Source organism: Elgaria multicarinata, chromosome 1, assembly GCF_023053635.1.
Source record: "Elgaria multicarinata webbii isolate HBS135686 ecotype San Diego chromosome 1, rElgMul1.1.pri, whole genome shotgun sequence".
In the NCBI taxonomy this organism is placed as follows: Eukaryota; Metazoa; Chordata; class Lepidosauria; order Squamata; family Anguidae; genus Elgaria; species Elgaria multicarinata.
Genome location: NC_086171.1, coordinates 114631428 through 114642441, shown reverse-complemented (window position 1 = coordinate 114642441; position 11014 = coordinate 114631428). Strand labels below are relative to the sequence as shown.

Below are 11014 nucleotides of genomic sequence, written 5' to 3'. Positions count from 1 at the left end.
TCAGTGTGATGTAGCAGCTAAAGCGTTGGACTGAAGTCGGGAGATGTGGGTTCTAGTCCCCACCAAGCCCTGGAAATCTGTTGGGTGACTTTGGGCCAGTCACAGACTCTCAGCCCCAGATTGTTGTTGTGAGGATAAAATGGAGAGGAAGAGGATTATATACTCCACCTTGGGTTCCTTGGAGGAAAAAAGGTGGGATATAAATGCAATAATAATAATAATAATAAATAATAATGAGCTATGGGCTTGCAGCTCCTTGCAAGCAGCGATGTCCCTGTTCCACGCAGCTGGGCCATATGATTTCTGCATGTCAGGTACAGTAAACCTGGGGCTTTTGCCAGGGCTGAGGGTTCGTTGGGAAGCATCCGCACCATACCCCAGAGTATTGTAGACTGAGCCCTTTCTTATTATGGTGAATGTTGGACTGTTATCCCACAAGTGTCAGAGAAACCATGTAGGCTTTAGTTAGGGTATGATATGATATTGGTCTTTTAGAAACGTATTAAGCAATTTAGCTTTATACATTTAGTCATATCTCACTCAACATCATTAAAATCATGAATTGCAATTAGGACTAGTCAGGCAACAAATTGATTGATTGTATAGAAAGCTGTAATACTTTAGATAGGTTGCATTTATGTTTTAATACAAATGTATTAAAATAACGGTGTTTTCCAGTTTATTTTAGGATTTGAAGTGCGGGAAATACTGTATACATGGCAAAGAACATCACATTTCTTCAGACAGTTTTAATGTTGTTACTACACGATTACATATCAGCTGAAGATGGTGATATAAGATCAAGTAAGGAACAACTTCATTTGTTAATCATGGCTAGTTAATCAAACGTAGAGGCTTTCCTAAAGAAGATTCCCATTTCCCCTCTTGTTTGATCCTCTTTCCTCCTACAGTAATGTCTAAGCAATTTTCAGAATTGGTAATATCTTTTGTCATGGATGTACATCCATTAGCAATGCACCTTTAGGGCCTTAGATGTAGGTTATTGTATTTCTGCTACATAATACAATAATTCAGAAGTTACAAGTTCAGACAGTCATGAGGAAAGTTTCTGAAGACTTCTTCCTCCAGTTCTGCAGGAAGGGAATTCTTATTTTTGTAGAACTTGGAACACAGGGTTTTACCTTAGCTTATCTGGGCTCACAGAGTATCTAGGTCTGCAGTACTGGTCTCTCTTGGTTCTTATTCACACTTCGGCCTAGTTCAGTTCAGATGTTACATTCCTTGTTCAACAAACCACAGTCTGTGCTTCTCCTTCCTCACTCCCCTTTTTGCTTCACCTCATGGGCCTAGCTTAATAAAGGCTTCCTGGATTGTTAAACTACAGTTTGCAGCTGGGGTCTCTAGTGCAGCACCTGTACGTGTCTCTTCACCTGGAAGACTAGGCTGAGGCATCTGCCAAGCAGCTATTTTCCCCTTCTCCAAATGAATGGAGCAATTTCTCCATCACTTGGGGGTGGTGGTCTGAAAGCCACCTACACCCCCCCCAAAGCTGAAGGGTAGCGGTGGAAGCTCACCCCCACTAATGACTGTTGGGGCTAAGTCTCCTCAAGCTGACTTTTGGTAGCGGCTTCCCCCTCCCTGTTCAAATGAATGAAGTGATTCCCCTATTTATTTTAATAAGGAGGGGAAAACCCTTCCTGCCAAGAAATAGCTGGAGATGGGTAGGAGCCCATCCCCCACCAAGGAGCCTTGTCGAAATAGGGTCCTTGACAGAGGGTGGGCTTTCCCCCCCCCCCCACCCTCAGCTGATTTTTTGTAGGATAGCTTCTTGCTCCATGCAAATGAATGGAGAAATTGTTCCATTCTCTTGCATGGGGATGGGGAGAGATAGAGGGAAACCAGAGTGAGAGAGAAAATACAGATATAGGCCTCAGCTAGATGAGGAGATCGGAGGGAGATGATCTCACAATTTTATGATCGCGAGATCGTCGCCCTCGTCTACACGTAGCGCGCAATGTCAAGGAATGAAAAGTGCGTTGCGCCTGCCATTTTGTTTGTTTTTGTAAGGGAGACAGAGCGCATGAGCACTCGTGCACAAAACTAAGTTTAAAAAAATAATAATTTCCCCGCTCCCCCACCCCACCTCTGTGATGGGCACAGAGCTCCTGAGGGTCCCGGCTCCTTGCTGTTACCCTCACCACATAGAACGAGAAATTAATTTGCATTCGGTGAGTGCTTCCCACTGATAGAAGAAAAATGGAAAGTCCACATATGTGTGGGTCTCTGGATCATAGGTTGCTTACACCAAATAACATTTGAGTTATTCGGTGTAAGCAAATGTGTTACCATCTCGGGCATGGAGATAGTAGAGAGAATGAAGGCTATTCGAGGATGTGTTAATCTGGTACAATGTTGTACTATGTGGTTAGAAGCAACCACCTGTGGTTAGATGTTGCCATTTAGTTAGGGTGTTTGAAAGCTTGTGGTTTCTCTCCAGTGAATTGTTAAAACCGCAAACCACCCTATAGTTTTTTAAATGGTTTAAGCCACACCCCTCCATGCTATGGAGAAATGATTGCTACATTTCCCCCACTCCATTCAGATGACTAATACCTCTGTTTCAAAGTTCTCATTTCTCAAAACAGGAACACCATCCTATTAATATAAAGCACTTCATAGAATTGTAAATGTATGAAACAAATTATTTATTAACACATAAAAGCAAAGTAACACATATTTAGTTTTTTTTTTTTTTTTAAAAAAAACTGTGTTCTGGCTTGTGGGCACAGAATGCACCTGTGGCCAATAAAATAAAATAAAATACAAAATGCAGGGGCTCCATAGTCTCTATTTAAGATCCAGAAAGTCTTAGTTTTCCCACAGAATAATGAAAAATGACTATAGTGTCCTTCTGTTCAGTATCACTTTAGGGAGCAAGCTGTTGATAAAGAATTTGTGCAATTTCCTTTTTTCTCTTGTTAGGCTGCAACCCCACACCCTGCCCAATAAAATGCATTGAAGTACATGGGAATCAGTATGCACAAAGTAATTTAGGATATATTGCACATTTTTCTATCACATTCTCCTTCTCACCAAAATTGCTTGTATAGTTTTTTAGTCCACCAATGGCTATAATAATGCCCAGTGATTCCGGCCCCCCAGCTCCGTTAGGAAGTCATTAAATGGACATGGGGATATATTAAGCTCAATTAACATTTTGATGAGAGGTTCAAAATAGCCAGGTGATGGGATCACCAATAGGAGATATAGGCTCCAATTCTGAGAAAGATAGTTGAGCTTAAATCCTTTTGAAATTAATAGGACTGCAAGGTAGTTGTGGCTAATTCAAGTCCCCTTAATTTTAGTGATAGATGCATTGCAATCCTGTGCAAGTTTACTCAGAAATAAATCTGACTGTGCTCAGTGGGTGGGGAGGAGTTAACATCCCTGGTTGCAGGAGCCTGAAGGCTGACTGACTTTCTTGAATTGGGACTACTGAGTACAAATAGATTTATTTATTTATTTATTTATTTATTTAAAGAAATATCTTCTTATTTTTATTATAAAATAATCCCAAAGTGGGGTACAAGCAATTAATGAAAAAGGAAAGGAACCTCTCGTGCAAAGCACTTGAGTCATTACTGACTCCTAGAAGGATGCCTGCTTTTGCTGACGTTTTCTTGGCAGACTTTGTAGCAGGGTGGTTTGCCATTGCCTTCCCAAGTCGCAGTTACCTTTCCCCAGCTAGCTGGGTACTCATTTTAACCAACCTTGAAGGATGGAAGGCTGAGTCAACCTGAGCCGGCTGCCTGAGAACCAGCTTCTGCTGGGATCGAACTCGGGCTGTGGGGAGAGTTTCAGCTGCAGTAACTGCCACTTACCACTCTGTGCCACACGAAGCAGTTAAACACAGGGCTTATTCAGATAACCCACTAAGCCATGGCTAGGCTGCTAACCTTTTTGCAGCAAATGGTTAGTGAGCATGTTTAAACTGTGGTTTTGAGCTAAACATTATGGCTTAGTGTGCCGTATGAACTGTAAAGCATAATCGAATGGGAGAACAGATGAATAAGAACAGTTTACACAAATGAATAACAGTTCACACAGTGCAGAAAAAGAAAAAGAGAGGAAGTGAATCAACAGCCTACGTAAGCAAATAGGTCTTTATCTGGCATGAAAAGCTTTTTTAGTCTTGGTGCCACCTGTATATGAGGTGGGAGGGAGTTCCACAGTGCCTGTATCGAGAGTGCCCTCTTTCAGATTGCCATTTATCGAGCTGCAGGCAAATGTGCACTGCCAAGAGAAGATCTCCACTCGATCTTAATTTCCAGGCAGCTTGTGTTTGCAGAACTATGGTGCTCTCATCTCCTGAACGCTGGGATTCTGAGGGAATTGCCCTTAATGATAATATCTGAAGTTGATTTTTTAAAAACAACAGCAGAATATTTTTAATTCTCTCTCTCTCTCTCTCTCTCTCTCTCTCTCTCTCTCTCTCTCTCTCTCTCTGTGCTTATTTTTTCAAGGTTGCCGAACTGCCCCAGCAGACTTAGTTTTTATCTTGGATGGCTCCTACAGTGTTGGCCCAGAAAACTTTGAAATCATCAAAAGATGGCTTGTCAATATTACCAGTAACTTTGACATAGGACCAAAGTTTATTCAGGTTGGAGTAGTCCAGTACAGTGATTATCCTGTACTTGAAATTCCACTTGGGTCTCATGATTCCAATGAAAATCTAGTCAGAGGAATGGAATACATACAGTACCTGGGTGGAAATACAAGAACAGGGAAGGCAATTCAGTTTGCGATTGACCACCTATTTGCTAAATCCCCAAGATTCCTTACAAAAATTGCAATTGTTCTCACTGATGGTAAGTCACAAGATGAAGTCAAAGATATAGCCGCTGAAGCAAGAAGAAACAAGATCACTCTGTTTGCCATTGGAGTTGGTTCAGAAACTGAAGAGGATGAATTGAGAGCAATTGCCAACAAGCCCTCATCCAGATACGTGTTCTACGTTGAAGATTATATTGCAATATCCAGAATAAGAGAAATAATAAAGCAGAAACTCTGTGAAGGTAAATATTGATACCTCTCTGAAGGGTGATTACACTTTCTAAAAGTGTATATTGTGTGTCGTTGCGATATGTGGACCTCACATTTCAGTACCAAATGACTTATGGATCTATAGAAAGCAATGTTATACTGAGTTAGGCTGTTGATCCATTGAGCTCAGTTTGTCTACATCAGTCTTCCCCAGCCGGGTGCCTTTCAGATGTTTTGGACTACAACTTCTGGACTGTTGGCCATGCTGGTTGGGGCTTATTGGAGTAGGAAGTCCACAAGTTGGAGAAATGTGGTGTAGGCTGACTGGCAGCCACTCTCCATGGTCTTATACAGGAGTCTTTGCCAGGCTATATGTGCATGCTGCACTTTGGGGAAGATGTATGTGTATACCTGCTACCCGCTGTGTATACAGGATTCCTAGGGATTGTGTGAGCTGGTCCTTAGATGCCGAAAATCCTAACTGCCTTAAATAAGTGAATTTTTGGATTTAAACATGTCAGGTATACCTTAATTCTGCTCCTGATCAGAACTGGGAAAGAAAGTGTTTTATGCAACAGGTTTGGTATTAAGAAAGATAGTCTTTGCAGGAGAAGTGAGGCAATGAGACTGCCTGCCAAGGCAGATTTTGTAATCGACACATCTGGCAATTCCCAAGTCTAGACGAGCTGTGAAGTGTATGAAAAGTCTGGTTAGCTGACGCTCCCCCAGCTTTTTTCAGCAACCTTTGCAGTCAGCTGACGCATATTTCACAGCGGAGTGAGTGGAGATGCTTGAGAGAGGGGACTGATCCATTGAATGACTGTCAAAACCACCAGGTGTTTCCGTAGGGTCAGACTGCGTGCTGTCTTCAGATGCTTTAGAAAAGAAAAAGGATGAACGGAGAGCTATTGCTCTCATCATGTACTCAGCCTGAGTAGAATCTACCTATGCTTCAGGTAGAGCTGTCGGCTTATGCTCCTCCTCAACAACCCATAGTTCTGCAGAATCTGGCTTCCTCCTCCTCCTCTTCCTCCTCCTCCTCCTCCTTCTTCTTATCATCATCATCATCATCATCATCATTATTATTATTTATGCATTTGAGAAGTTAATGTATATACCACCTTTCTGCCAAAAATGGTGCTCAAGGGACCAATTAAATGCATAATAAAAGCAAAATCTTAATTAAAACAGAACATAAAAGCAAATATGGCACTTAAGATATTTAATGCACACCCTGCAAACCCAATGAAATACATCAGATTTCACAGCCTTCCTGGATATCGATTGCTAGTTTTAAAAATATTTTAAATAATTCAGGACCGGTGCTGTTAGCTTTGCAAGCTTATGGAAATCAACACATTGTTTCAGCTCTTGCTACGTTGCCACTTCCAAGCCTCTCCACCCTCCATTGTCTCCCCCACATGGTCAAAAATAGAGCTGATTTAGATAAGACAGTGGGAGATCCATGATTTGGATCTGGGTCACAGTATTGGATAGAGTAGCTCTTTTCAATCAATTCATTGAAGGCAACCAAATACAAGTTTTAGCCAATTACATAGACAAAAGTTATACACGGATAGCATGTTATATAAAAAAATAGATAAAAAGTTATAAAATGTTAAAACATACATGCACATACAACTAAAACCTTACATCTCAAGGCAGGCCACATGAGTTTGTCTAAGATGAGCAGCTGTCACAGCAAATTACAAACCTGTCTGTACTGAACAGTAGATATTTGACCTTGTCCATATCACTGAGGGTAGGAATCACCCTTAGCTCTTTTCTCCCATGCCATTTCCCCTGATCTGAATTGCTCCTCTCCGGAGCTGCTGTTTACTTTGTGGAATTACTTGTATCATGGCGGTTAATAGTGCCCTTGCCCGGCACTATTCTCAGTCTCCACTCTCCCCCCTCCCACACTTACAATTTTAGAAAGTACAGGAGATTTGATATAGTGCTGTAATATCATCTGTTTGGGGCAGGATCTCTCTCTCTCTCTCTGCTTATGTTCTTTGTAAGGTGCACTGAACATGGATGATGCATGCATTGTTATTATTGTTAGTTATTTTGGGCTCAGAAATTAGCAACATATCCATGAATGCGTGCTGTTAAGATGCATTGCAGTTGAGTGTAGAAACTGGGTCCATAAAATGTTAGTTAATTCTATTATCCTTTTTGTTTTAAAAGACTGGTAGCAACAAAATAAAACATTATTTAATATCAGAGCTATACCCTAAACCTTCCAGCTGTGTTTTAGTGTGTGTGTGCGCGTGTGTGTGGGTGTTTTAAAAAAGTTTGCTTTGAGCCATGCAGATAATACTGGCATTTATAAAATGTTGGTTTTCTAAATAAAATAATGGTGCTTCTTGTTTTTAATAAATTGTTTGCTTCCGTATAACTATGAGTGTTCAAGTGGTGTTGCTTTATACATCACTGTATGACAAGTTTGGAAACAGGTTACCTGCCTTTAAGTCCATGTCTCTCAATGGATAACCAGATTAAGAGGCCATTTCCCAAACCAGTTCCGGAGAAGTACCTGTTGTTTATGCCAACTGCACTGCCATTGCTACAATCAGAGGGAGTTTGCGAACAGGTTTTTGTTCTTGTTGTTTAGCATAGCCCTCCTGGTGGTGGTTTGCCAAATGCAGTGCATGAAGAGTAATGCATGCACAGGCAAACCTCACGTGACTGCCACTGTTCATGGCACCAGTAGCTTCCAGTCTGCATGAGCAGCAGCTACTAGACTGGAGCTAATTGCAGAAATGGACCCTTGGTCAACTCACATTTGGAAGACTTCATAAGAGTGAGTTGATTAATTTTATTCAGTATTTTGAATGGCTGTTTGCATTGTAGCAGAATATGCTACAGTAAAACTTCATTACCTCTGAATCCTGCTAGGAAGCTGGACAAGCTGGAGCATGTTCAACGAGGATGATCAGGGCTCTGGAAACAAAGCCCTATGATTAGAGACTGAAAGAACTGGGCATGTTTAGCCTGGAGAAGAGAAGATTGAGGGGAGACATGATAGCACTCTTCAAATACTTGAAAGGTTGTCACACAGAGGAGGGCCAGAATCTCTTCTCAATCATCCCAGAATGTAAGACACGGAATAATGGGCTCAAGTTACAGGATGCCAGATTCTGGCTGGACATCAGGAAAAACTTCCTGACTGTAAGAGCAGTACGACAATGGAACCAATTGCCTATGGAGGTCGTGGGCTCTCCTGCACTAGAGGCATTCAAGACGCAGCTGGATAGCCATCCGTCAGGGATGCTTTAAGGTGGATTCCTGCACTGAGGAGGAGGTTGGGCTCGATGGCCTTATAGGCCCCTTCCAACTCTACTATTCTATGATTCTATGAATACTGCCTTCTACTGAATCAGACCATTGGTCCATCTAACCCAGCATTGTTGACATTGACTGGCAGCAGCTCTCTGGGATTTTAGGCAGGATTCTTTCCAAGCTCTACTTGGAGATGCTGGGAATTGAACCGGGGACCTTCTGCATGCAAAGCAGATGCTCTACCACTGAGGTATGTCCCCTCAGCTATGCTTCAGTCATGCACCTTGGTTACCATTGCAGCACACCTATAGGCTTGCACTATCCCTGTGGAATCTCTATCTGTTTTTTGAAGAGCAGCACATCGTGCCACGTGCCAAGGCTGCCTTTGGGAATTCCCTGAACTTCACAAGCAGACTGCTGTACTGTTTTGGGAGCTGCTAATGGGGGCGTGGCTTCTCAGGCTGTCGCCTTTGTCTCCTCATTTGCATCCTTCTCCTTTCTAGGACAAATTTCACTTCTCTATTTTCTAAGAAATCTGAGTAACAGAGGTTTTACTGTATATTCTATGTCAGTGAAAAGAAATGTTGGCACTTCCCTATATTTTAAACTCTTTTAAAAAATTTTTTTAGGTTGAGCGCCCAGTATTGTGTTCTCTCTCTCTTTCTCCCTCTCTCTCTCTCTCTCTCTCTCTCTCTCTCTCTCTCTGTGTGTGTGTGTGTGTGTCTAAAGAAGTGTTCGGCCAACTTTGAATTTTTTCACAATCACATCATACTTCTTAAAAATGAAAGTGGTTTCAAGCTTATAGCAGGCCCTCTGGATGCGGAGAAGTCAAAATGCAATTGGTTTAATGCAAGTATACTCAATCCCTATATTGTAGTTTGCGGTACTCCCAGTCTGGCTTCAGATTTTCTAAGCTCTGGATACTGGGCCTTCGTGTAGTTGCTTTTTGGTTCCTTCATACACTAGGTCATAAAATGAATGGATACCAGCCCACAGGGGCCATCAGGTTAGGAGCAAGAGAGAGTGTTGGCAATGGCTGGCAAATGGTCTGTCTCTTTGTGGCTTCTAGAAAGGCAATGTGTAAACAATAGGCATAGTTAAACTATGGAATTTGCTATCACAAAAGTGTAGTGATGGCCATCAATTTGGATAGCTTTAAAAAGGGGATTAAATTCCTATGTACACCAGTTGCTGTAAAAATAAGTGGGAGCTGCTATCACACTCACATCCTACTTGTGGGTTTTCCACAGGCAGTTGGTTGGATACTGTAAGAATAGAATGTTGGACTAGATGAATTCATGTCCTGATCCAGCATAGACCTTCTTCTGCTCTTATGGTTCAGGCATAAAGATAAACCATATTTTAGTGTTATGAGAATGAGCTGTGGCAAGCCTTGGGTTTATGCCATCTGTTCTCAAACACACCCTTTTTCATGTGCAAGAGGCGGAGATTGAAATTTTTGATTTTCAATAAATTGCAGTTTTCTGGCATGTCCAGACCTGTTAGGTTAATGAATCACAATTAGCATAAATTACAATTTCCTGAGTTCAGACATAACAGGATGAATACAGTGTATTCTTCTACTAAGTTCACAAGCCATAATGGTCTCCGTGAGATACAGTATCTGGATATTATGACTTATACTTTGAATGGGCAAATTTATGTAATTTTTTACAGCATTTTTTTTTACAGTGATAGGAATACCATATTACATTACAGTTTTTAAGATTAAAACACAACTGTACTCATTCAAATTTGTACAAGCAATAAAGAAACAAATATGTACAACAATCAAAATTAAGTGTCCCCCCCCCCGGGATTTATTAGAAGAGCCATGCATTGACTTGAGATGTATCATAGAAGTCAGTTGTTGCAGGATAAGAAACTATTCTATAATTATTATTATTTTGATGTATGGACTGCAATAGAATGTTTTTCTCCATAAAACGTATGGCATTGAAACATTGGCATTTGGTAAAGGTTATTCCAGGTTGCCAGGATTTACCCATTATAATAATAATAATAATAATTTTATTTCTTACCTGCCTCTCCCTTTGGATTGAGGTGGGGAACAATATTAGTACAACAATACAGTATAAATTAGATGCATAAAATTAAAAGAGCATATAAAACCAATACAACATCAAAATAACAATCAATACACTTCTGAATAGGGCGTATTTCTTATATGGGTTAATATTAAGCAGTAAAACTTTAAGTGCTTTGTAGAAAAATATTTTATTCACAGGTTGAGCTTTCAAGAATCACACTGATCATAAAATGAGTAGGAGGATATTGCAGCTGACAACTCAAGCTGGAATCTGAAAGAAAGCCAAGAAAAAGCCATTCTTCCAATGAAGTAGAAACTATTTTCAAATGGACTTGAAAAATACCTAGATTTGAAATGGACTTGTATTGGTGTTCCATTGTACGTGCTTGTGTTATATGGTTTTGAGTCTAATATAAGCACCATTTACATGTATTTGTATTTCAGTTAAGAGGTTGTGAGTCCATTTGTATATCAATTGGGTCTTGTGTTTGTGCTTGTGTTTTTTTGTGTACAGACTCTTACTGTGTGTTTTTCTCTCGTGCAGATTTTAACTATACCAATGTAAATAGAACCTTGTAAATCAAGGTTGCTTTGGCTTGATTACTATCTTTCCAGATCATTGTGGGAAGCCACACACACACACACACACGTTTCACTTGCATGTATGAAAACGTT

General features: G+C 40.7%; 1 protein-coding gene across 1 annotated transcript in view; it reads left to right on the top strand.

Annotated features, from left to right (window-relative positions):
- Window positions 1–681: 681 nt before the first annotated feature.
- The window catches only part of LOC134402065 (collagen alpha-1(XXI) chain-like), a 43484-nt gene continuing 33151 nt past the window's right edge, over window positions 682–11014 (top strand). Inside the window, exons 1-2 of the mRNA XM_063131433.1 lie at window positions 682–804; window positions 4485–5036. Coding sequence (XP_062987503.1) covers window positions 717–804; window positions 4485–5036 — 640 coding nt within the window. The 5' untranslated portion in view covers window positions 682–716. The remainder of the gene's footprint in view (window positions 805–4484; window positions 5037–11014) is intronic.